Source organism: Dermacentor andersoni, chromosome 6, assembly GCF_023375885.2.
Source record: "Dermacentor andersoni chromosome 6, qqDerAnde1_hic_scaffold, whole genome shotgun sequence".
NCBI classification, from domain to species: domain Eukaryota; kingdom Metazoa; phylum Arthropoda; class Arachnida; order Ixodida; family Ixodidae; genus Dermacentor; species Dermacentor andersoni.
This window is the reverse complement of record NC_092819.1, coordinates 33,556,547-33,582,914: the sequence shown is the minus strand read 5'-3', so window position 1 is coordinate 33,582,914 and position 26,368 is coordinate 33,556,547. Positions and strand designations below refer to the sequence as shown.

Here is a 26,368-nt window from a genome sequence, read left to right as displayed (position 1 = left end):
GTTTCCGGGGACGAGTGATTGCCCCTGCAGGAATCGCGGCGCAGGGGCGTCACCGAGAACACGTTAGGTAGCGATGCTCTCTTAATAACCATGTTGCGTGGTCAACCCGCCTGCGCTTGGGCTTCCTGCAAAAGAAAGGTAATATAAAATGAAGGAGGGCGAGGAAGAGGGAAGGAAGAAGAAGAGGAGGAGGACGAGGAGGAGGAAATTGTATGAGATAGAGTTCGTGTAGACATAATTACTTTGTTTAGCGCATAACAACGTACACAAGAGAGACGACAGGACAAGACATCGCACGAATGTGGATTCGCCCATATAAACCCCCCGTGGTTGCTCAGTGGCTATGGTGTTGGGCTGCTGAGCACGAGGTCGCGGGATCGAATCCCGGCCACGGCGGCCGCATTTCGATGGGGGCGAAATGCGAAAGCACCCGTGTACTTAGATTGAGGTGCACGTTAAAGAACCCCAGGTGGTCGAAATTTCCGGAGTCCTCCACTACGGCGTGCCTCATAATCAGAAAGTGGTTTTGGCACGTAAAAACTCCATAATAAAAAAAAAAGATTCGCCCATATAAGCTCACACGCCGATCATGAGGATGATTTATTAGCATCCCCTTTGAAATGGGGCAGTGACAAATAGTCACCTATAGTCTGCTTGAAATAATCAAGCACCCACTGTGGTCGTTTAGTGGCTTTGGTGTTGCGCTACTAAGCCCGAGGTCACGGGATCAAATCCCGGTCACGGCGGCCGCATTTCGATGGCGGCGAAATGCGAGAAACACTCGTGTACTTAGATTTAGGTGCATGATAAGGAACCTCAGGTGGGTAAAATTATTCCGAAATCCCCCATTACGGCGTGCCTCATGATCAGATCGTGGTTTTGGCATATAAAACCCATAATTTAAAAGAATCAGGTATGCTATACATGCTTTTCATTCTAGCATTTTCTATACATGTCCTTAATCTTTTTTCTACTCCTCGACCCTTCTCCATTTACCTTGTACCGCAGCTTATGCCTGTAACAAATTCGGTCATATAAATGTCATCCTTGCCTTTTTTGTTTACACCAGTATACTCTAAACGTCTCTTGCTTATCTCGACTGCTGACCGGTTGATGCTTCCATATACTTTAAACCCAAGCGCTTCTGAAAGGTGCGCGTTATCTACGAGTGTTATCTGGATGTTTGCTGCAGCATACGCATGCCTCATCTTGTTACGAGTATTTGCTCCGATGTGTTTTTGTCCTTAGGCAACGAGCTAGAGCACCAAAGAGCAAGGCACTGCCCTTTATGTTATCATACAGATTCTCCCTTCTAATTTCTTTATTTCCATTATTGTAAATCAACAAGGTATTCTTTGTTTCCATTCTTTGCATCCAATTCACTGTCTCTCTCACTTTATGTTGGTGACTCCTGGTTGTTTATTTATACTCTTAATTACCTTGTCCTTTGGTTGCCAACTTTCTTGACCTCTTCCTCCATTCTGTGTCCGTCTCATGTCCGTCGCAGTGAAAGCTCGGTCAATCAGTAACAAAAGCCGACATCATATGTTCTAGAGAAGAGTGAAGGGCTCTCCCATTATAAGCTACTAATACTTCCGTGAAGCTTCAATTCAGTCGGCGACGTGAGGAGAGCGATCAGAGGCGGACAACGGAGGAGTCCTTCTGGTTCTCTTTTCTGCTTAGTTGACGTGACCCATTACTCTCGACTCCTTGCACGGAGTTGGATGAGACGGAGCATAGCCACTTGAGTACCAATGCAGCCTCGGTAAACTTTGCGAGTAACAAATTAGACCAGTGGCTCAGCCTCGGCTGGGTTCTTAGCTTCGGCTGTTATGAAAAGAGCTTGACAAAATTAGCCTCCCTTTGCAGCAGTGATCAGCGATGCACGAATTTGTCGCCAAGCCGAAAATTTCTTGACACCCCTATAGATTATTTTTTTTTCTTTCTTTTTGTCAGTCTATGAGGAAGTTTCACATCTACTGTTCTCCCCTTCGGCTTCATTGACAAGCCGTCAGAGACATAGTCATGATCAGAGTAGCAAGCTTCTGGGCCTCGGAAGAAGCTTCTACCAAGCAGTTACTTATTTATTCGCTGAACTTCAACGCTAGGTGCTGCCCTTATGCGTCCTTCCTTGTCCAATCCTTTTGTGCAACGCTGTTCGTGCGAATCCACATCGCCATTACTATTCACCGATTTCAAAACACATCTCGTATGAATACTGGACAGAACTGGTCATTAAGCACTGAATAACACCCATATTTAAAATACAAAACCGCAGCCTTCTTTATTTTCACAGCGCCTGCCCAGTCGCTTCGAAATTCGGAAGTCAGCGATTCAGTGTGGCGGCGCCACGTTCCTAAACCTTGTAAAACTGTCTTTGTTTTATAATGGTGAACTTACGTTTATTCGCTTTGATGCTGCTCGCTTTACTATTTACTACACAAGTGAAACGGAATAATCATGCATCGCTGTAAGGCGACTTCCCTTTTTTTTTTTAATTTACGTGAAACATTTTTCAGTTCGGTCAACATACTAGGGCGCTCGCTACTACCACATGTTGCAAACACAAGTAATACTATTATCGCTTTTATCTTTGTAACCGTACTACTCAAGAGTCTTATTTTAATGTCGTTGTATAGAGGAAGGAAGGCGTTACTAGTTCATGCATGGGTCGCGTGCACAGATGCATGGTACGGTTGTCGCGCCAAGCATGACGCAATCGGAGTTAAATTTAACATTTTGCTCGGCGTTGAGACGGCATAGCTCGGCAGTACATTCGTTGATCCGAGCAGGAGTGATCGCGTTTGAGATTGTTCACTCTGCTATAGTGAGTATAATACATCAAACTCAAACCTGTGCTCGTCGGGAGGCATAAGGCTTACAAGTGTGCAATTTGTTGCAGAAATTTGACGATTTGCTCGTCTATGGCGATCCCTCGTTCGACATGTAGGGTCGAGAAATGGCATGAGGAGACCCAGGCATCAAGGCAGAAGCCTGTTATGCCGATTCGCGCCCGCCATTTTTGACCACGGCGGGCCCACTAGGAATAGTGAGCGGGCACAATCGCAAGATAGCTGTATCATAAGTTAAGCATGTAAGCTTTGCAATGCGTCAATACATGTCACTTGTGCATTTGGTTACGTTATTTGATTCTGTACCCCGGTACCTGTACACCATCAGCGCCACCCACAAGTCGTTTCACATACCCCACTATGGCTGCGTACCCGATACAGCCTGCTCGGCAATTTTCTTTTGTTGTTGTTGTTGTTGTTGTTGTTGTCGTCGCTTGTTTGCGATTCTATCAAAGGAAAAAAAATACATTTCCAACTCGTTACCCGCAAAACACACTCTAAACACGGAGTAATTTGAGGATATATGTCTAAAACAGACATCAATCCCGAAAGTTATTGTATCACCTTGAAAAGTTGAGTTTACAGACTTGTGGGCACGTCAGGGGAGAAAAAAAAAGGGTAAAATGAAAACAAAGCTTACCTTCGTGAGAAGAATTCAGCTTCGCTAGGTGAATAGCGAGTTTGCTACAGCTACAGCATTCACGGTACTGGTCGAGCTTTGATCAAACGTACATGACACATTATACTTACTTAGCACTTGTTTTCAATACCGTTAAGCGTAATTTGCTCTAAGGCCTCGCCAGACATTTTATAGCCAAACTCTCGTGGAGCTCGAAAGCTCTCGCCCAAAATCGTCGGTGAACTGTGACGACGTCGGCTCGCACTTCAGTTCCCGGAGTCACCTCTAGTCGCTAAGCCCACCAATCAAGGTTAGCCATTAAATTAGAGGATTTCGTATTCTTGTAACGATCATCTCGGAGTTAGACATATGATACTTCCGGATACGTGACAGACGGTGGCATTTCTTTTATCTTCTCATTTATTAGGAATAAATAATTGCGTTACCTGTAGCCTCCTTTGCTGAGTCTCGGCTGTCCCCGGTGAAGGTGCGTGGGCAGGTGAAAGTAAATCCAACCGCGACAGCGCAAAAGGCAAAAATCGTTTGAAAACCGAGTCGTTCCGGCTGAAGAACGGATGGTGCTTGTGAAATCACCCCACAGAACAGCACTGTCTCATTGAGAAACCTGTCTGCGGGGGGTTTTCTGTGTACACTTCAAGAAAGGACAGCAAATTCGCATTTCTCAAGGCACTGCAGGCTGTGCCTTTTATCTTCTCGTTCATTAGCAGTACGTCGTTTACGTCAATGCGTTGTGCTATTCATACTCAGCGTGATGGATCTGTCACGGGAGCGACTGGGCGTCTGTTGCACCGAAATTTGAGCCCCAGCTTCGGCCGTCTGAACAATCTCTCGACTGCTCGGTCGTAGAACTTCACTCTGCAATCGAAATCGAATAGCGTCCGGAATATATACCTCAAGTTGAAGGTCTACAGTATTCGCCAGCATGGAAGCAATGCAAAATGAGTATACGTTTGTTGACAAAACAGTGTGTTTGGCCTCGTTTGACTTCGTTCATACGTCGATAGTGCAAAGAAAAAAAAAAGTAGGGAGTGTCACGGGAGGTTGTTCTAGGAAGGAGAATAGGGCTGATTCTTGCTTTTATTTTTATGTCTTGGTACATCCCTTCGTCTTTCGCTTTCTTTATCAAGTCGATGCGTTTTTCTTAGCCTCGTTAAAAAGCAAGACAATGCATTCATTTGCTTGTCTCGCTCCACGTGGAGCGCTCATTGCGGAAAAGAATTTAAAAAAAGATGAAAAAGGGAAGAGAGAAAGAGGCGACGGCTTTCACCTTTCACCGAAGCAACATCTTAAGGGAGCTGTGCATTGCAAAACATGCGCCTTGAAGCGCGACACTTTGACACGGAGGGTGTGACGTATGCACGTTGATGATTGATTCGCGGTTCATCTTGCGTAAGCCCGGAGCTCCAGCATGCGTGCCAAATTAGAGAAAGCGAGAACGCGGCTTGCATATATTTGAAAGGCCCAGGACGACACCGTTAGACGCGTAAGCTTGCGGACCGATCCACAGGCTGCACTCTCGCAGTCTTTCTGCAAGGAACGCGTGGTTTCGTGGAGGGAATCACGACGAAGCGATTCCAGAGACTGCATGGCGCCGCGGCTGTATGCCGAATTACTGTGGTGTGTCACCAATCGATGTACGCCGTGTCCCGCTGCCAGCACTGACCTTTCACGAAGCGTGGAGCACTTGGACGAAACACGAAGTCTTGCTTGAGCGTGAGTGAACTTTGCATATTTTCTAATCTTGTCGCGCTCTGCATATTGAGCTATCAGAACATTAGGCGCAACCTTTGTAGACTCTCCCAGGTCATTGTGATTGGGACATCGGTAGAACACTCGTTCGTCGAAAGCCCCGAAGACTGGAGGGGAGGATGCTGGCTACTCTCCCTAGCATAATGAGAGATCCGGAGGGTTTCATTTTTGTTAGTCACAACTATGTGAACAGTCACTGAAGCTAGGGAGACCATAGGGGAAGTCATTTGTTTTGTTTAACTTAAACGTAGAAATAATAAGGTAGAGGGACGTGAAGGCGAACGAAAATGTATCTAGTCGCAGGTGGGGACTGAAACCACGTCTTTCGCTTTAACACGTGCAACTCTTTACCCATTAACTAACGTGGCGGTCATCCTCTCCACCACTTTCTTGGGTATTTGTGCACGTCTAGCCCTGGGATTGTTAGCGAGCGCTGCTCGTGGCCATCGTGGCGGACGTGGAACATCCTTTTAACCGCAGGCGTCACGTATAGCACGTGCGATGAAGAGCCAGACAACTAGCCAAAAACCCTAGTACGCTACCTCATGGCGTCAAGAATGCCAAATTCAAGCCCCTCTCTGTGTACAGAGTACGAAGAATAAGGATACGCGAAAAGGGGGCTCATCTCTTTTTCTTTTTTTTTTGCTTAGTCACAAGTATACGGCAAAAGAAAAAAAATATGCCAGACATTGATGCCGGAGAAAATACAACACCCTCCAGCGCTTGTCGAATGGGTGCCACAGGGCTACAGTTCACCTGCTGAGGAGGGACCGAGCTCCTCCTTAAATGTTAAAGGGTGGTGGCGCCCCCCCTTCTTCGCCCCCCTCCCGCCCCCTTCACTTAGTGAACTGGTCACAATTAAGGAATGCGAGAAACTATGTCCCCTTGTTTCGTCCGTCCGTATTTTGTAGTTTAACCAAACGAAGTACATGCGCGCAAGTCCTCAAGGCAGATAAAGATTAACGAAAGAAAAAAGTGTGTGGCGTTGGCTACTTGAAAGAAGCGTGTAGCCATACAAACGTACTCACTCGGGTTCTTCAGAAATACATTTCGCAGCTGAAGAAGGTTTACTGTTTCGGCGATCCAGCTGCTTTTAAGTTGGCATCTACATTCTTTCAGCTGCATGCCAATGTTAATTCTCATACTTTCAATTGAGCAAAAAAAGAAAAAAAGTAGTTTTGAGATAAATGGGTCGTCTTCTTTTACCTTCATATTTTTTTATTTATATTTATTTATTTATTTACAATACTGCCAGTCTCATATCGAGACCATAGCAGGTGGGCATATGATTACACATACAATGCATGTTTTATATACCGAACGGTAAGAACATCAAAACATGTAAATGGAAATACATCAAACAGGCTCAATGCACAATTTTAGAACAATAATACTATGAATAACAAGAGCAACTCACATAAATAGTGCACTTCAGGTTACATGTACGTAAAGATTATTACGATGTTATAAAAAACAGAGAAAGAAACAAAGGAGGTAAATGTTTAGCTATAGTTCAGAAAATGGGAGTTCCGACGATTATATGTACATAAGAACTATTTTTTTTTCCTAGCTACTTATTTCATCTTCCAATAAGTTAACAAAATCAGACTGCGATACTGTGTTATCTATAGATGCATCCAGGTTATTCCACTCGCGAACAACACGAGGGACAAGGAAGACTGAAAAGTATCGTTATTACACTACGTGCGATACCGGCGCTGCAAGCTCCCACCGGACCCCACCTCAACCCAGTGTGGACCGGCTGTTGACGGCGGTACATAAATGCACGTGGCATTGATTGTACGTGACTACAGCGAACACGGAAGACTTGGCTGGTTTATTAATATAAATTGTAGGGCCTTATCGGCCCCCAGCAGGATCGGATACAACTTAGCAATCGCCGTGGACTATGTGGAAGTTATACGAAACAACTGTACAAGAACAAAAAGCGCTTTCAACCAATTCTCCCAGGCGTCGGTGTTCAACGCAACATAATCAACCAAAATTGATACGTGCGTCACATCTGTTCATTTGTTCCAGCATGCCAGTGCGATTAAAAGAAAGAGAGGGAGATCACTTATGGTAATGTAAATAAAGGTATTCTCGAATAGTTCACGATATCACTATGGTTCTTTATGAACGTTCGAGGGAAATTGCCCATGGTAAATAATTGCTAGCGTTAATCGCATTAATCCATTCTTCAACCGCTTACTGTTCTGACATATATATTTCCGTATACTGCAAGATAACGAGCAAACAGAACAAGGACGGCAGTCATCGCTTTCAAAGGCGCGAAAACATGAGCAGGTGTGAATGCCTTGCGTCGTCGTTTGCGACTAAGATATGCATTAGGTATCGGTGGTATTCGCGTCCGTGCACGTTAATGTCACACACATATACACCCGCGAATGCACAGAAAGCTGTGGCTGACGCAGTTTGCAGAGGTGATGAACGGATGAAGCGCTGTGGGTGGTGACGTCGAAACAGGTGCGTGATGATTTCGATGATTTGGACGAAATTGGTCGCGATCGATCATGTCCGAACGGCTGCGTTACTGAATGAAAACTTCTCTTTCTCCGACAGGTTACGTTCCACCAGCTGGGGTGATAAGCCCGCTCGGATTCTCTGGGGAAAGGTAAAAAAAGAAAAGAAAAAAAGAAAGAAAGAAAGAAAAGGAAAGTGAGCGAGAAAGAAAAATCGCGGTGACCTCACAGTTTTAAACAGTGAAAGACCAGAATAGCATATTACAGACGGCTTCTCGCCGTGCATATGAAAAACGTTTTATAATTTGAAGATGTTCAAGGAATCAAAAAGAAAAAAGAAAAAGAAAGACGACTCAACAGCGATTGACACCGAAGAAAGACAAAGTCTTTTGGAGCGCATTAGTGCAACATGTGGATTGTTTGTGCTGCAATACAGCCGCGATCGGTCCGCATCTTGGATTGTATTACCTCAGGGATTGATCCATCTGGGCCACCAGGGTTTGATTTCGGCCTTCTTGCACTAATTATGCATGCTTACAGCTCCATATATAATTAGAGCTGACGTGAAGCACCTTTTTAGTTCCAAGCTTCATTTTGGTGCCTTTTTCGCTGTCCTACACGTACGCTAGAAGGCCTCAAATTGTCTAATTTACGAAACAAAAGTGACCAGAAACCCAGACCACACGAACCCCAAATCAATCTAAAGTGTCCAAAGTTGCCCTGTCATCGGAAAAAAAAAAGAACAGAGAGAAAGATAGAAAGAAAGAAAAAAAGAAAGAAAGAAACGAATCCGCAGGTATTGCAAGTCATTCGATACAACTTTTTATAAACATCAATGCAACCAGTATGTCACCGCAAAAGGTTTCCCAGCATGGGAAGCACAGAATTGCGGAAGATGCATCTGTTTTGTAACTGTGTCACCCTGTGGTCGCCACAACTGTCGGTACGTCTCCGAAGGGACCGTCCTTTTATTTCAATACGGCTATTTTTAAATATGGCTTAAAGTGTTCGTAGAAACACCCGGTATCTACGCCACTGTGAAGTAAAGTCCATCGGCTAATATTCACTGACGCTGCAGTGCTGGCCTTACCTGTCGTAGCGAGCCGGGTGTGGTTGCGAGGAAGTAGACAATGTATGCAGGAATCATAATGATGGAGGCCAGGGACATGAACCAACCCAGCATCTCGGCCCACCACGGGTACGCATATGTCTTAGCGTACACCAGCGGTTGGTACTTGATCACAGAGAACAGGAATATGGCCTGCAAGCAGGGTGAAGTTGCAGCTACATCACTTAGGTAATCAGAGCTTGTAAGGCCCGTTCTCGTGCGTGGCTAAACGTGAATGCAGTTTGAGCGACATGCAGAAAGAAAAAAGTCAATCTCTTCGTACAGTTTTCCAGCAACAATAATTAAATGTAACGCCATTGATTTCTAAAGGAGGCGTCAGTCCCCGTAGGAATCGTCCGGCTTGCATATCTGCGTTCGCCCTGACAGCGTTTTGTGCATGTGTACAACAAATGTGAAAAAAGCGAGCTCTACTTGGTCTTGTTTCAGTTTCAGTTCAATAAAGCTTCGACTGGGACTAGTCGGTATGGCATCGTTCCGTTTGCTGCGCTATACTGTTATGCAAAGGACAAAAAACACAGGCACACATGTGCCCAGGACACACATGTGCACAATTGCGCACATGTGTGTCTGTGCTTTTGTCCTTTGTATAACAGTATAGCGCAGCAAGCAGAACGATTCAGTTTCAGGTAATAGCGCACTTGTGTTGCTTGCTGGGGTGATCAAAAGAGTACCGTAAATTATGAAGAAATTGCGGTCACTGACCAAGTCAAGGTGAAAATAACACAGAGAAGTTTCGGGACCCGTACATGTTACCTGACCAGACAAACTTTGGTCGAACTCTTGACTACAGTACCCTAAATGCAGTATTCACGTGAATTGTTTATAATATTTGATATTTGAAAATTATTAAAACAAAACTGAATTCATACCAAAAGAAACAATCATGTTCCCTCTCCCATGCATTCTCTTTCTTTTTTTTTTTTGGAGGTGGGGGGGGGGGGGGGTGCATTTTGAATTCTCGGCGCGTAACGTCGCGGACATGTCGGGAAGTGGTTGTCGTATTTCCTGGCCCTTATCGCTTATCGCCGCTCGTCGGCTCGCTGTGGGCTCGCCGCGCTCGATCGCCAGTGACGTCGGTGTCGTGGATTGGCGTGAGGACTAGTCGCTGCAAAGCTCCAATATGGGCATAAACGTTGAAACCGGGAAGGCCGGCGTCTGTGAACGGAAGACGTACGGAACGTTGCTGCATCAGAGGAGATGACGAGATGGCGAATGCGGGCCGTCGCATTGCCTGCGTGATGTCTTAACCATCTTAACTCCCGAGCAACGCAGTGCCGCCAGGTTCTTTCGGTTCCCCAAAGACAACAGGTAAGCGCGTGTTACTCGGCAGTTGAACGTCATGGCCATTGAGCCACGCTTGCAAGTGCAAGACATTTAGCACTTCACGTGTTCTAGAAAATCTTTTTCTGTTTGCTGTTCCTGGGTTTGACCTTCTTACTGTCATCCGTACCACATAGCAGCTGCTAATTTTACGCCAAAGTGGATTAACCCGATAACTGCCTTACTGACCGACTGGTGATACATGACGTCGCAAAAGAACTCTAGGAATATGAGAGACGTCACTGTACAGAGCGCTCTGTAATGATGTCGTTTACCTGTGATTAATTAACGTGCGCTTAAGTCACGAACCTTTCTCGCTTTGGTGACTTCTCTGGATTTTGGACATCTGAATATGACCGGTTGAAACGTTTTGCCGACAAAAATGTATAATTTAACAGCAAAGCGGTAACCACAGCGGTTATTCAGTACTAAAGAAATGCCACGTGGTAGTTCCGCTTCCGTATTTGTGTATTGTTAATCAAACTGCACGATTGGTTCATTGTGCTACTCTGTTTAATCAGTACAATACCTTGTAATTTACGTTGCTTTTGGTTTGGACTGCCTAAGCCCAGACAAGTGTACCACATTTGAGCGGAGTTGCAAAGTGATTGTTGTCTACGTCTATGTGTCTAGACATGCAAGTCACAAGGCTACCGCTTTTTTTTTAGCTCTACTTAGAGTTTCGTGCATTGCAGTTGACATAGTCACTGTATTGTGCCATGTGTGACATAATGAAGGCGAAATAATAGCACAATTTGTTTGCGGGTTGGGCCATTTCAGCGCTCACATTATAACTGTATTTACTAATTGTGCGCTGTGATAGATAAATTAATATACCTTTTGCTGGTGAGTTTGGTCACACTTCAGTGTGATCAGCGCACGTAAAAAGTTGAAAGTTCAGCTACGACTCGTGCCTAAATTTTATTGATTGAATGATCAGTCATCCTTTACCCCCGTAATTAATAAGGCGTTGCAGTGCGTGACTTAGCGCCCCTGTGGTTAGTTCATTTACTAACCGTTAGCGTTTGTGAGAAGGCCAAACTACAAAATTAAATATAAGAAATCAGCAAACGCATCACGAAGCGACAAAGCAGACTATTGAGGTATGTTGTTCCAGCACGCAAAAATTGGTTCGCGCCAGTTCGTCATGTCAGAGCACGTAATCAGTGTCAAATATTCACTTGTAAAGCGATCCCGAAGTGATTTCAGGGTCTCGCTGTGCTGCCGATCAAGCGCTAGCGCGCTCAGAAACACGTCAAGAATAAACACCGCGAAGGACGGCGTCGCGTAGTCTGCGACGAGGCGTGGTCGCCCGGCGGCGGAGCCAGCCGTGTGTCGGACATGCATGCAAGCTAAACAAGGCCTCCGGTATCTGGCGGTGCGCGCTGCACCGCGCGTCACCCAATCTCGGAGGCCACGAGCTAAAACGCCAAAACGCATAAAGAGAATTTGCTGTTGGGTTGGTTGGTTAACGAAATTTTTGAACGAAAACCCCTCTTTACGACAGGCGCCGCGACCAAACCGCGAGCGCATGGCAACGGCCACGTCATTGAGTCATTGGAAGAAGGCCGACCGGCGCGGCACACCTCCGCCAGCCCTTCCCCAACCTCATAAAGAGACAGTAAGGTCATCGGCGCTGTCTTTCTTAATTATTACCTTTGACCTCGACAATCATGCAGGAAGGAAAAAGACAGGAGAGAGCATTACGTCACGCAGCCAGCCTTGCTCAGTGCACTGCTCAGTGTCGGCCCAACACGTGACACCTTGCGTAGAGATAACGGAGCGAGAACCGAGATTTGCCGAGTCATTTGGTTCCCGGCAGTCGGTTCTTTATTCTGCGGGTGGATTTCAATCGATGCGCGCGCCGGCAGCTGCTCGGCTGCTCTGCATGTTTCTCTGGTCACGTGTTCGGACGACACACATGGCTTCAGTCGCGTTGCACGATGCTCCCTCATATCTTTTTCCTTTCTCCACGTCGGCAACCACCAATGGAGGGAGCGGCGCTGTAGCGTTGCCTCGAAGCAATTCCGACGTCCAGTGAACGTTATAGGAAATTTCTGCGCCGTTGTAGTGCACGGCGTATTGTATTATATGTCCTCGCTCCTTATCGTCCTTATTGTTATATTTTGCTTTCTTTCTACTGCTTTTTGCATCGTTCATCCTAACAATTTGACGTAGAATGCCTGGCTTGTGGCTCGCCCAACCTCTAGATATTCACTTTTTTCTCTTTCTCTCTCTGTCTGCTCTCTCAACTCAAAACCTTTGCAGATAGTTCGCGCAATTTTGAGTGCGCAGTGGTTATTGAACTGATCCGCGAAAGCGTAATCGCTCGTCACGTACCACACACATGGCCGGTATGAACAGCGTCCATCCCAAACGGAGCAGCAGGATTGGTCGGCGACCGATCATTTCCTTGATGTTATCGGATATGTTTCTTGTCCCTGCATGAACAGACTCGGTCACTGTCAGAGCATTATTGCTTTCGCGAGGCCTATATAACGCGGGGAAAAAAAGGCATTTAGTAAAACATCGCTAATATGATCCGCGTGTGTTTCTAAATCAGTGGTGTGTGATGATGGTGGTGAACTCAAGGCCGTGTGATATGCTTGCTTTACTTTATTTTCTTATCGCCATTGGCACGCTGCCTTATCGCCTGGCGCTCGAAATTAAGCGCGAGTTGTCACGTTGCCTGCGCGCATCGATACGTCTAGTGTATTCTCGAACATGTTGTTATCACGCAGTCTGAATATATTTTGGTTTCCTGGAATAGATCATGACTCAGCGTACCTTCCACGTGCGTCAGTTTTTTTGCCGAAACGTCAAATTAAGAATGATACGTCAAATTAAATGCTTAATGCAGTATTTTGTCTTATGTTGCTATTATAAATGAGGTGTGTACGTTTTCTGTTCCCCGAGCTTAAACAAATACAAATGTGAAACTTTTTTTTCGAGAAGCGCTCTTACTTGTGTGCACTTTGCCTTGGTACATTTTTCTTCGTTGCCACATAAGACTTTCAGCAAGAAAAGTTCCTCTACGTTCTTGGGTCTAATAGGTTGGCCTCGGCCTTCTCTATGTGTGTGTCTTGGCCCGACAAGTGCCAACCAGCAAGCAGGTACAATCAATACTTGTGAAGGTAAAATGTTGCGTATTACGCTAAACAGTGGCTCACCGTAGACCCAAGCAAGCGCTACTGCTTGAAAGAACACTATGAACAGCAGTGTGATGCCGCTGACTGCGTAGTTATCCATTAACTGGAAGATGTACATTCCACCCTGCAATGATAAACGGTGAACAAATCATGGCAGAAACCATCCTCAATGATTATCTAAGTCAATGCAAAACATTTCTTCAGGTGCACGGGGCGCGAATCCCGAACGGACTCTAGTCCTCCCGGAGAAACACTCGCTCGAGGACCACCACATGCGTGGGCATCGTTATAATGTTATAAGCTCTAAGTATAAACTGCGGAGTTTTCGATTCCTCTTACAAATTATGACCTTTGCCTAAGACCGCTTACTTTTCCACAGGCGTTTTAATGACCTGTTTGTCATGCACTTTTCGCCATGTATATATATTTTTCCATTGTATTAATTAATGACCTTCGGGCCGAAGGCATAATGTAATGAAGTTAGGTTTAGTTCGCTCTTACTCTACAATAATTACTGTTGTAATTCTGTAACAATGTTATGTAAAGAAATAATTTTATCACTACACTATGTTGGCTAAAACGGAACGAAACAACTGTGGTTGGTTATTGTTAACTGTTTACACGGGAAGATGGTTCCAGTCGAATGATGTTCTGGAGATAAAAGATTCACTGCGAGATTTGATTAAACAGGGCATAACCTCGATCTCTTCTGTGTGGTCAATTTTAGTTGAGACACATGAAGGTGGATTGATAAGAAAGTGGAGAGAACGAGTGTGGTAGTAGATTTAATCAGTTCATCAATGCATTAACCAAATTTCAAAGCGAATAGGTTTCTTTGCCTCTTTCACCCGTTTTCGTGTTTGCAATGGCGGTGGTCGGTGGTCGGACTTGCGATACAAAGGCGCCGAGGAAAAGGCGGGAACTCTCGTGCAACCGAATTGCGGGAGGGAGGGGAAGAAGGGGTAGTGCTGCCCGTTAGCTTTGTGAAGCGCTCGGCAAGGAAACTGTTCGTTCGTTCACTGGATTTCTTGTTCTTTTGTTCGCTCGTTCGTTCGTTCATCATAACATTACACTGACCACCATATCGTCGACGATTTCTGCACAATTCCTAGTATTTCCAGTGAAAGAAACGCTACATTTACAGCTTAGAAAGACAAGACGGAAAGCTAAGAGCCCTTCATCAGAATAACAATCCGCCAACGGGCACTTGCCTGCGTCGTCATCGGAAGACCAAAAAGGAATTGGAGCACGACGAAACAGAAAGTGATGAGCCTCCGCCGTGTTACCAGCCGCGGCCATTGATCGATCACTCCGGCGACTATCGCCTCGGATGGACAAAACTGCAAAAGGAAGGGTCAATACATATACTGGGTCCCTCAGTAAAAGCAGAGGAACGCGGAGGTTTGACTAACAAGGCCTCTTAGGTCACGTCAAAGTCAAACACACAGAGGACGGTGCGTGTTTTGAGTATTTTACCTAGGCAACATGGACTCACATTGACTTACTTTTGCGCAATGTTGCAGGGATTGCTACTACACATACATAGAGAGAACGATGGAACGCAAGAATAGGAAAGGGTGGAGGGTCAATCATCATCCTCATCATCATCATAAGCATCGTCATTAACCTATTTATGTCCACCACAGGAGGAACGGCTCTCCCGGCGATCTCTTATCACCCCGGTCTTATGACAGCTGACCCCATCTCATGCCTGCAAATTTCCTTATTTTTTAACACCACTTACCCCCGTATTCCGAAATGCATCCTAACTTGAAGCTCATGCTTGACTTGATTTAAATGACACCTGTCGTGAACGCACCAAAAGAAACGCATTGAGCGTCTTGTGCGCCTTCTCACCAGGTGTCAGTTATATATAGTCAAGCATGAGCTTCTAGTTAAGACGCAATACTGGGTTAGTCCTCTGCCTTCCCCTATATCGCTTCTCTCGGCACCCACTTTGTAATCCCTTTCCCCAGTGTAGGGTAGCCAGCCGGGCTCAGTCCTGGTTAACCTCCCTGCCTTTCATTTTGCATTTGCTCGCTCTCTCTCTTAGACCCCCGGCAGTCTGCCCTACATGGCCTTCCCAACTCCGTCATGCTTCCTCCTAATGTCAACTAGCATATCGGCTATCCCCGTTTGTTCTCTGATCCTTGAACAAAAAACAGCGCGACAATGACGCGGACTAAAGGAAAAACATGTATAACGGACAAGGCGCTGTAGCGCCTGTCCGTCGTACACGTTCTTCTTTTAGTCCGCGTCGTTTTAGCATTGTTTTTTTCTTCAAGTATGTTACACCAACTCGCTCACATCAAACTCCTGCTGCTTCATGTTCTCTCATCCACACCGCTGCCTTCCAATCTCTTAACATTACGCCTAACCTTTTTACGGGCAAGCGTGCGTGCCCTGTCTGTGAAATCGGCGAGATTAAGTCGGAGGCCGCCGAGCTGGGAGAAGGAAGCAAAGCCAGAGGAGGAGGGTGCCTGGAGGTGGAGAGGAGGAGCAGGCCGAGGAAGGTATACAGGGGGGAGCGTAGGCGGAGGTACTCTCGGTTCACTTCCTCTGGCAATTGCTACGGGCTCTGTGTTCGCTATGGATGTACCGTGGTCGTATGGCGATCGAGAGGCCTAGCGCCGAGCGAGAAGGGACGGAGCAGCAAAGCAAGCGGCGGCAGGCCGATCGCGAATCGACTGACCCCGACTATGGAAACGCGGGTTTTCGCGCAGCTTATGGGAATAACACCCACACGCTTGTGTAATCTGAGTTCACGAAGTGAAATGTCACTGATATTTTCGTTGAATGAACACACTGGGCGCACGCAGAAGGATACACAAGGGGACCACAAAGGGCCACTCCTGCTGGTGCACTTGAAGAACTGCACTGGTGCGCTAATAGCTTTTGTGACAACAACTTGAAATCCAAATTATTTCGCTCAAGGGCACACCGATGAAAAAATAGGATATTTCAAGTTTGCGAACGCCGTCGTCTGTTCCGGTACATGTTTGCTTAACAATAAGTGACCGGGGGCACAGCGGCGTAATGCAAGCAGATACAAAAGAATAACACGCGTAAGCTTTCAACTGCCTTGCCACGTAGAGCTGCATCCCCTGTCTGCTGTTCATATTGAGGAGCTTGTGATTACAGAGTGGGCCCTGCCTGTGTTACTCAGCAGTCTAGAACCGCACTGATAATATGGCTGATATCGCCAGATGACGCAGCGATGCAATTCGGTTTCCGCTCTCGCGACCTGCGCATTTTTGTACCCGATTGTACACATTTTTCAGTGATTCGTATTGTATAACGTGTCTATCCTATAGATCCGCAGAGCCAATGGCTTTGTATCTACATTCGCTTACCGCCATTCACGGTGCATTGGCTTTCCTCATGAAAGAAAGCCTGCAATGTGCTCCAAGCGCATTGTATAACAACGCTATGAAGAAAGAGGTGCACGCATTCATAGTTATCAGAAATGCGCTGGGCGCGGTACCTGGCTGTTTATTCCGAGGAAGAGCAGCATGACGAAGAAGAGTATTGACCAGATCGTCGAGGCCGGCATTCGAGTGACGACTTCGGGATACACGAGGAAGGCAAGGCCTGGTCCTGAGGATTTGCAGCGAGAAAGAAGACTATATATGGGTGATTTCAGGCCGCACACATCGAGAAATAACATTGCGTTGCCAGCACATTTGTCGTTTCGTACGAAACAGGTTGCTGCAATGAAAATCTTTGTCTACAGCACAGTCTAATATTGAGGCTAACGGATGAGCAATTGGGCGCAAATATACAGTGAAAAAACGAGTGCAATGAAGAACATACATGTTCAATGTATACAATGGGAACATACTGACTATATACGATTGCACAGTATCAGTAGGGAAATATAGTTTTCCTACAGATAGGAATGACATGAAGACAAAAAGTACACATCAGTGGCTGCTCGAGGACTAACGCACAGCAACCGATTCAACCCAGTGATCGCAGAAATCTGCTTAAGCAAGACAGCGCAGTTGTCTGCTCTTATACTCTGTGTTGCCTTTCGAGCGGAAACCAGCGCAGAAAACGCAATGTCACAATAGCTAGTCGAAGTTGAAGCATTATCTTCTTTATGAAATGCAATAAAGGGGGGGGGGGGGAGGGGGGGGAGTCACGTAGGGTGCGCGTTTGGCTCCCACCCGCGGCAAGTTGTGTTTTCGTCCATGTCCATTTCCTTTTAGGGAAGTACATTTCAATTAAATGTAACAGTTAACTTACCCTAAGCCCTCCCCAACTTCATTGTCTGTGTTATTCATATAGTTGTTTCCGGTAAATGTTTAACGTTTTTCTTTTTTTTTATTAAGCATTTCGTTGTCATCTCATTATCGCCTTCACTTTCTCTTATTTTGCACCACTTCCTTGCTACTCAACGTTGAGTAGCAGGCTACAACATATTTCAGGCCGACCTCTCAGATTTTCGCTCGTAATAAATCTCTTTCTCTCTCTCTCTTTCCTCATATGGCTGTTACCGACAGAAGGTCGAGCCCCTTTGTTCCCTTTGTTCTTGTCGGTCAATAGTAAGCTTAGCGTTATAGAGTACGCTCTGTGCAGAAGATGGAGGCTTGAAATAATTAACGTTGGCCGAATAAGGAATGCCTCTGGAGTAAACGCTTCGATAAGGGAATTTGTCCTCAAAACAGCAACTCAACTGCTCTTTTTTTTCCTCCCCACAACCCCCCCACCAACCGCGTTAATTGTCTTTACATTTTCACTTTCCTCACTCTACTCTGCACCCCAGCTTATTCACCATTGCAATTGCAATGTGGTCAACGCGGTTTTAATACAGGGCTGTATATATATATATACACACAATCTACGAAGGACCTTTATAATTTGATCCGATGGCCTGTGATCAGGAAAGGAAAATTAAAGGTCGGAATATTTAAGACTGTTAATAATATTTTTAATCACATTTTTATGCTCTAATCCTCAGTTATTAGACGACCAGAGGAACGGCTCGCTGAATTCCAGTTCGTATACAAGCCAGCCCGATGTGGTTTATAAATATGAGGCTCTTACCAGACTTCACGACGTCCCCTACAGTTTTGCCAGCTAGAAAAGCCATGTGGCCAAGCACGGAGAATATAACCATTCCGGAGAGAATGCTCGTCATAGGGTTGACGATGCAAACAACCGCCGAATCTCTGTGCACATGGGTGAAAAAAAGGAGTGTTATCAGTCGGGGGTCCCGCCTCTAAAGCTCTAGCTGTTTGCACGAAGTATAGACATTAGAATTCAGAGATTGCAGCAGCAAGTCGTGACCTTGTTTACGGCACAGCTACAGATCTAGTGCGTTTTTTATCCATAAAGCTAATTAAAAATATCTAGTTTAATAATTTCGATTTTTTTAGAGACACGTAGACACGCAGGCACGAACGGAGGTGCATTTTTTCGTCCACTTAGCCAACAAGAGACATGGCCATGTCGAACTGAAATATTGCAAAATAGTTTGCACATAGGTTTCGAATAAACAGGGGAAAATGTTTATATAATGGTTCGGTTCTAATTTACTTGTAATAAAGAGCACCCGATGCAGCACCCGTCGGTAATTTAATAGTAAATATTGCCAGAAGATAGATTGTTTATTTACTGAATAAGCGGAGAGGTCAGCCGTATCCGAGGTGTATTACTCCGTGAGAGTTAACGACCGTTGTACACATTGTACCTTATGCGGCTTGGAGGGCGTAATTTTATTACTACACCCATAAGTGTCCGACGTTGCCAAGCTGTTAATGTTGGTAATTCCACTATCGATAAGCATTTTTCTCCATAAGGAACCCCAATTTCGATGGGTCTAAAGGCATGAAATATGGACGCATACAGACACACTTATAGGCGTAATTTGATTTAAAGTGTAGACGTGGGCGAAAACAAAATGTTCCTGGGGAAAACAGTAAACGGCCCCTCGGACGTTATAAGGTTGGATGACTTAAAAGGTAAAGAAGAAAGCTTCTGCGGACGCTAACCTGAAGAAATTTTGGTGAAAGTCATTATAGCTTCCTAGAGTCATCAAAGAGCCGAAACCTACTCCGTAGCTGTAGAACACCTGAGTGCCGGCAGCAATCCATACCTGAAAACAAAGCATGAGAAGAGTTAGCAGACGACGTGTGCCGTCAGTGTAAGCAGCATTAATCGATATATCGAAGTGCCGACTAGGTTAGTCTGCTGATGAGAGCAGATCGTGCCACGCGAGGCTGCCGTTCACGTGATTCGCATCATCCTTGTAGCAATCTGTTGGCGTTAACATTCTGGCATTCTAGATTAAATATGACCGCGCCCAGCGATTTCACAACAAGAGGGCGCTGCCGGTTCCCCCAACTTTTTCGCAGCCCTCGCGCACCCTCCTCACGGAACTAATAACGAAACTGCGACGATCTTCCCCGGGTTTCACACTGCATATGGAATTGCAGCAGCCCGACAAGAGTCTGTGAATGTAACGAGTAAAGAGCCATTGAAAGTATTTCTATCGGGCCAATGCCCCGCTGCGATGTCAACGACTCTTGCGACGTTCGCGTTGCTCGAATTATTAGCGCGCAGAGAACGCAATGAGCTCCGCCTCCGGGAAGCTTGCTCTCGTGCCTACGTATAGGGACGTTCTGACGACAAGCATTACCCTCGTGAAAGAAAGTAAATTAAAGAAAAGAACACTTCGAGATGTGGAGTCTTTTGAACTATTTCAGAAAGCGCACGTTTTTCGAACGAAGCTGCTGCTATTCGCTCGCTTCCTTGGATGGGATTCTGATCTTTCTTAGACAGGACTATTGCTGCGGGAAAATAAGATATAATAAAAAGGCAGCATTCTTGGCGAACTCGCTCGTAAAGCGAGTCAACATACGCGTTCACAACCCTCGCCAGCACGCCTTCAGCGTTCTCCTGGGCTGTCAGCTTGGCTTCAGATCAGTTAAAGAGACGTGCTCACCTTCGGTTTTAGTAGTTGACTCCAATCTGGCTTTACGTAAAACAAGAGACCGTCGGTCGCTCCGCTCAAGGTGACGCCTCTCACGAGTAGAATAAACAGGCAAACGTAGGGAAACAATGCCGACACCCAGACAATCTGTAAGATAAATAGAACAATTATGTCCGGAGAAAAGCAGATACAGCTCAGCAGAGACAAAAATAGCACTGGCCACTTGCTTTAAAATGAAATAGATGGGGAGTATATACATGAGCAAGTGCGAAAGAAAGAGGAAGCATACGTGAAAGCATGTGTGTGAAACATACCCAGTGGCACAAGGTACGTGCGCCGCTAGAAATCCGCAGGCGCCTACAGCTTTCTGGGGGCAACCCTAGCAGAGCGGGACTGCACGTCCGCAAGCGTACTCTTGCACTATTGCAAGTGCGCGACATCAAATCTAAAGCAAGGGTGCCCGGCCTTTGACGTAAAGCGATTTCTCAAGAGGCGCATTGATATCATGGTTATTTATTTACTCCTACACACTCTATTTCAGGGCGCAAGGATTTTATTATAATTTAATTCGGCCAGAGTAGAAAAGCGCAAAGCGACAGATCCCATTGCACCCGCTACCTTGCGGGTTGAAAGCAGGTAGGTAACCAGGGTCTGTGTTCTGCAACAGTCCATTATATTTTCACTTCTTCTTTCCTCGTCACCCGTCGCGCCAACTGTCCATCCTCGACGAAGGGCAAAAAACGGATGGAAGATTAAATGGGACGATACAAAATAAGGCCGAGCAATGAATGTCCGGTTGGCTACCCTGTACTTGTGGAAAGGGTCACCGAAGGACATTATAAGAGAAAGTACACTTAACACTGACTTAAGCTGTTTCATACGAAAACGCTGGCTTTTTTCAAAAGCGGGAGCTTGGGATTTTTGAAAAAGATCTGAAATAGAAGGAGAATTGGTAACACCGCCTTAACACCCCCATGCCAGATCTCAGCGACATCCTATACTGTGGCACTATTTCATCGAAGCTATACTGTTTATTGGTTAAAAGAAAGACCGCTCAAGCTCTGTTCCAGGACGGGAGAAAAGTCAACTTGGCATCTGAGAGTTCTTTTCAAGAATCCCTGCAATGATATGAAGAATTACCTTTTTACGACTCACCATTATCCTCAACAACATTTCGCCGAAAGACAATTCTCAGCAATTAACAATACTGACCACGAAATGTATAGTGAGGATCGTAAGATTTATTGTTTACACGAGAGTCCAACTACTCTGCACTTTAGACACCTTTGCCTTCACGGAGGCGGCCACGTCGGATCCCTTAGACACAGACCAAGTAGAAAATTAAAGGAGGGCAGAGGTGAAGTGTCCCTGCCTGCATGGCAGGGACAGTTACTTGCCGTCCCTGCGAACTTCTGGTGCATCTTGGCTGCTGGGGCCACAATGTTCAAGTGCTTGAGGTAAAAAGTTGTTTCACTGTTTCGCGCTGGGCAGACCTTACTATCAGTGCTGCCGAAAAGCGGCAGTGTATAGAAGCTGGCTTATGTGGGAGACTGTTGACTTTGTACTGTGATGCTGGCTCAAGTGGGAAGAGAACGTTTTCCCTAACTGAGAAGTGACATCCTCTGCAAAGCAGGCTTTCTTCCTCAGTGGCGATGAGGCCAGTCAATTACACCGGTGTTCGAGTGCGGTCTCAAAAGTGAGAATATAATTGGTGCGTGCGGGACTTATATTACAAGTTCTATTGGTTCACCTTGCCGCTTTGGTGAAGGCCCCTCCAGATGACGAGGTACACCGCGGCCCAAGCGAGGAGCAAATAGAGGGCTAATTCCAGACGCATGTTCCCAATCTCGTGCAGTCCGGATGTGATCCCAAGCACGTGGTTTCTGAGAGCACCACATGCGACATAAATAACAGGAGACAAAAAGAGAGAAAAGAAAGAAATTCGAACAGAGCTCGTTCAGTATGACTATCCAAATATGAATATATCATTCTTTAGAGGTAAACATTAATTTCTTTTACACTAAATGCCAGTTTATTGTTCTATGTACACTTTGTACACCTTGTGCATTTTGTTAACACTCTATTAACGTCGAGTTAACACTCGACGAAAAGCTATATACAAGTATATTTGCAAGGGAAATCGCCGCACTTAGCCAAGAGACAACAGCCCGCGCTAGCCTCTAATCGTCGTCGTCGTCTTCTCACTACTCGCCTCTTCGTCATTGTAAACACTGTTCCGTAGCAATGTCATGGGTGTGTGATAAGTGGTGATATGTCATATGTTTTGATGAACATAATGAAGAGTGGAATATACCCAGTGGCGCATACGAGTGACTCAAGTTGGTTTTCGATTAGATAGCTAGATAGCCAGAAAGAAAACTGGTCCGACCATGCCAAGAAGGCTATTTGCATAGATATGGAGAGTTGTGTTTCATCGTAAACCGATGCAGTTTATGGACTATCGTTACTGAGTCGATATTGCGAGGTGATTGCGTACGGTCGCGATCGTTGTTGTGCAGAGCGCATAAGCATTCAGCTGGTGGACGTACGAATGGATTCTATCTATCTATCTATCTATCTATCTATCTATCTATCTATCTATCTATCTATCTATCTATCTATCTATCTATCTATCTATCTATCTATCTATCTATCTATCTATCTATCTATCTATCTATCTATCTATCTATCTATCTATCTATCTATCTATCTATCTATCTATCTATCTATCTATCTATCTATCTATCTATCTATCTATCTATCTATCTATCTATCTATCTATCTATCTATCTATCTATCTATCTATCTATCTATCTATCTATCTATCTATCTATCTATCTATCTATCTATCTATCTATCTATCTATCTATCTATCTATCTATCTATCTATCTATCTATCTATCTATCTATCTATCTATCACACGCACGCACGCATTAAAAAATTAAACTGGAAGATTGGTTTGTCGCGCCTTTGTCGCTATGGGGCTTCGGATGTGAAAACATGCAGCTGGTGCGAACTTCTGGATAAGACCACGCAGAACAATTTTCTAGCTGATCAGTGTTGACGCGGTAAACCTACTCACTCCCAGAACTCTACGATGGGCGTAACGGATCCGTTGTGCGGCGGTGTCGGGTGGGTATCGTTGTGCTCCCAGCACTTGTAGGTGTTCCAATCGTTGCCGCAGTGCTTCCAGGGGAGCACGGTTGCGAATGAAGAGATCAAATAGAAGAGAATCCACGCCACGATCACCATGTAGTAGACGTTGCTCAGCGTCAAGACCACAAATGATGCGATGCCGATGCCTGCGATGAATACGGCATGTCTTGTTGGTATATCTTTATGTTGGGACATCTGCCATTTAACATATTTCGTAGTGAGCACTCGTCTATACATCGCTACTCGTTCGTCCATTGCGCTCATGTAGGCGCCTGCGAAATCATCCGAGCTTCTTGCGTGTCTCCAGCCGGAGCAATGTGTTTAACTAGTCTACTTTGCCACGTGCCATTAAACATTAGAATGGTCTTACCGATAATATCGCTCACATTGAAGATGCTGCAATCTTCAGACAAGAAACCAGTGCAGTATTTGGCTAGTGTCTTAATTGACAAAGGCAAGCGTTCGACATCTTCTATTTGTGGTATATGTAAGTATATAACTATTTCTTTTAATTACGTAACCAAGTCAACTGCATTACCTTGATTTCTACTGAATAGATTTAGCTTAATAAAAATATATTATTTTTGTTCCTCTTTAGAGAATATTCTACGTAACTATCTTACATTCCTGTTTGTATGTACAGCATTGTATAAGTCGTTTCTGTTTTTCCCTATTGACATCTGGACTCTCGTCATGCAATATTCATTCTGGGGTACAGTAAACATTCGCATACTAAATGAACAAGCAAATGAACAAGCATGATGTCACACGCGCACAGAAAAACATGAACTGACCGCACTCAATGACTGTGAGCACTCACTGTCACAACACTGGCGTGATGAAGAGCGCCGGCAGCGGGGAGCGAACCGCTTCGCGCTGCCTCTCGCTTCACCGCGTCTTCGATACTTGAGAGTACGCCTATTATGCGACCTCGAAACACTAGGTGGGCGGGAATACAGAGCGCACGAAGATATCAGCCATCTATGTTCGCCTGCATATTTGTACCTGCCACAGATTGCCTCCACGATACGGCGCGCAAGCCGCATATATGCCACGGAGCAAGAAATATAGGAGTGGAAACTCCGCTGTTTGCGGCGACCAGAAAAGGTCACAAGCCCGCGGATATATTTTCATGCTGGCGGCACCTGGCGGCATGGGAAGAAATTACCGCTGTTTCGGTTGCCAGGGCAACCGGTCGAGTGTTGCTCCCGTTCGGCCGCGCGCGCCTGACTTCTACTGAGGGCACTCTCGCGCGCTTCTTTACCGCTCGTAGCCCGAAGAGCAACTGCTGCTACGCTTCAGCCATTTGAGCACAGTAAAAAATAAAACGCGTTTTCCATGACAGCTATAAGATGATACGTAGCTTCTGGTTGTAGCCAGGGCTATCTTGCTCCGTGGCGGGCGGTTTTCGGCTTTTTGCGCTTGCGAAACTGATGGCTATCTCGTTCCTAATCGCTCAAAGGGCGACCGCTTGTTTCTCGCTCTAGTGCTCACAGGGGTGCGCTTAGGAAGGATGCCGCCGTGCATGTGTTTCCGTTCCTTTTCTTTTTTATAAGACGCGAAAACTAGTTGCCCTAGCTGCTTGGCGATAAGAGGAAGATTAGCGGAAGTTTGCCACACGTGTTGCTTTTTTTGATGGGCACACAACAACACAGTTTTCTTGAGTGCGCGCACCTACGCAGTTCGGTTACGGCGTGCCTGCTGAAGCAAACACCCGTGTCGTCTGCTTGTCGTCTGCTTTGAGCGGGCGCCGCCGGAGTGAGCGCCGGAGGTGCCGGAGCCGCCGAGCCGCCTGCCGGGCGCTGCTTTTTTTTTTTTTTTCCGCTGCGGCTTCTACGACGCACCGCATGGTGCCGCCACTGCATAGGGTAGCGTCGGCGCATGCAACAATTGTGACTTTATCTGGTCGCCCACGCTCGCTCGCGCTGACGGGAGTTTCACCTCCTATATGTCTTACTCCGTGATATATGCTCAGCCGCGCGGACAGCTACGCGTAGCCACTGCCGGTCTAGAGGAGGAGACACGCACTCTCCTTCCCTAGCGCGCGCTTGATCACGTAACCTCCAACGTCGGGCGTCGACGAAGAACGATAAAGTCGAGAGACGCACCGTTTACTATACGCTCAATCGGCTCGGAAGCGGAAATAGGCATGCGTTCTGCCATCTGCTGCTGCCTTAAGCTTGGTGCGCACACATTATATATAACACGAGCGTCCCTGCCGAGCTACCGTGTGCAACATTACTCTTCTAGTAACGTTGACTGAGTGTGTGCTCAAACATGAGCAATAAACGTCAAGGTAACGTTGTCCACTATTTCACCGGGCACTGACTAACGCCGACTCTTTTCCGTTGGTCTGATCTCGTGCACCATCGAGGTGCAATGCCTGCAATGACAATGGCGGCACTTATCAGGCTAGCGTTGTGAGGCGCCTGGTAGTTGCCAGGGCGCTGTTCCTTCTGCTCAGTAGGAATTGTCTGGCAGGCTGCATCGCGCCATGTCACACGCGCGTACAGTGCGAACATGCGAATCCGAAGATTTCAAGCGCAAAGCTAAACCTCGCTATCACTGTCAATGCTGCGCCCTTTGTTCCTAAGATTTTCGGCAACATGAAGGTGCAAAATATTGCGATAATGCAATTCATGGGTTGCATGTGCCTGTTGTTCTAATTTATTGACTCCAAGAAAGAAAATGACAGAAAGCGGGATCTTAAGATTTTACTAGCGCCCTAATGCTCCGACTGAGCAGGCAAAATAACAACAGAGAAGGCGGGCGTGGCGGCCCGGAGCGAAAGAAAATTGAACTCGCACGCAATGGACCTCGAAGAAAGAAAGGCTGAACCCAAAGATGTTTTACGGTGAAGCTGTGTTGGTCGGGATCTTTTGTTTCCGCGTGGGCGGTGCTCTACACAAAAACAAAACCGCTCGGTTGTGGGGCGTGCGCGAACATCCAAGG

General features: G+C 46.0%; 2 protein-coding genes across 2 annotated transcripts in view; both read right to left on the bottom strand.

The window, feature by feature from the left end:
* LOC140219054 (sodium- and chloride-dependent GABA transporter 1-like) overlaps positions 1-1,480 on the bottom strand; it is a 34,930-nt gene extending 33,450 nt beyond the window's left edge. Inside the window, exon 1 of the mRNA XM_072288912.1 lies at positions 1,460-1,480. Within this exon, the coding sequence (XP_072145013.1) occupies positions 1,460-1,480 (21 nt within the window). The remainder of the gene's footprint in view (positions 1-1,459) is intronic.
* A 4,992-nt stretch (positions 1,481-6,472) lies between these two features.
* Positions 6,473-26,368, bottom strand: part of LOC126521817 (sodium- and chloride-dependent GABA transporter 1-like) — a 26,986-nt gene continuing 7,090 nt past the window's right edge. The window contains exons 4-14 of the mRNA XM_072288683.1: positions 23,343-23,562; positions 22,010-22,142; positions 20,272-20,406; positions 19,319-19,422; positions 18,372-18,496; positions 16,807-16,919; positions 14,534-14,662; positions 13,344-13,446; positions 12,514-12,614; positions 8,815-8,985; positions 6,473-7,866 (exon numbers count right to left, since the gene is read on the bottom strand). Of these exons, the coding sequence (XP_072144784.1) occupies positions 7,774-7,866; positions 8,815-8,985; positions 12,514-12,614; positions 13,344-13,446; positions 14,534-14,662; positions 16,807-16,919; positions 18,372-18,496; positions 19,319-19,422; positions 20,272-20,406; positions 22,010-22,142; positions 23,343-23,562 (1,427 nt within the window). The 3' untranslated portion in view covers positions 6,473-7,773. The remainder of the gene's footprint in view (positions 7,867-8,814; positions 8,986-12,513; positions 12,615-13,343; positions 13,447-14,533; positions 14,663-16,806; positions 16,920-18,371; positions 18,497-19,318; positions 19,423-20,271; positions 20,407-22,009; positions 22,143-23,342; positions 23,563-26,368) is intronic.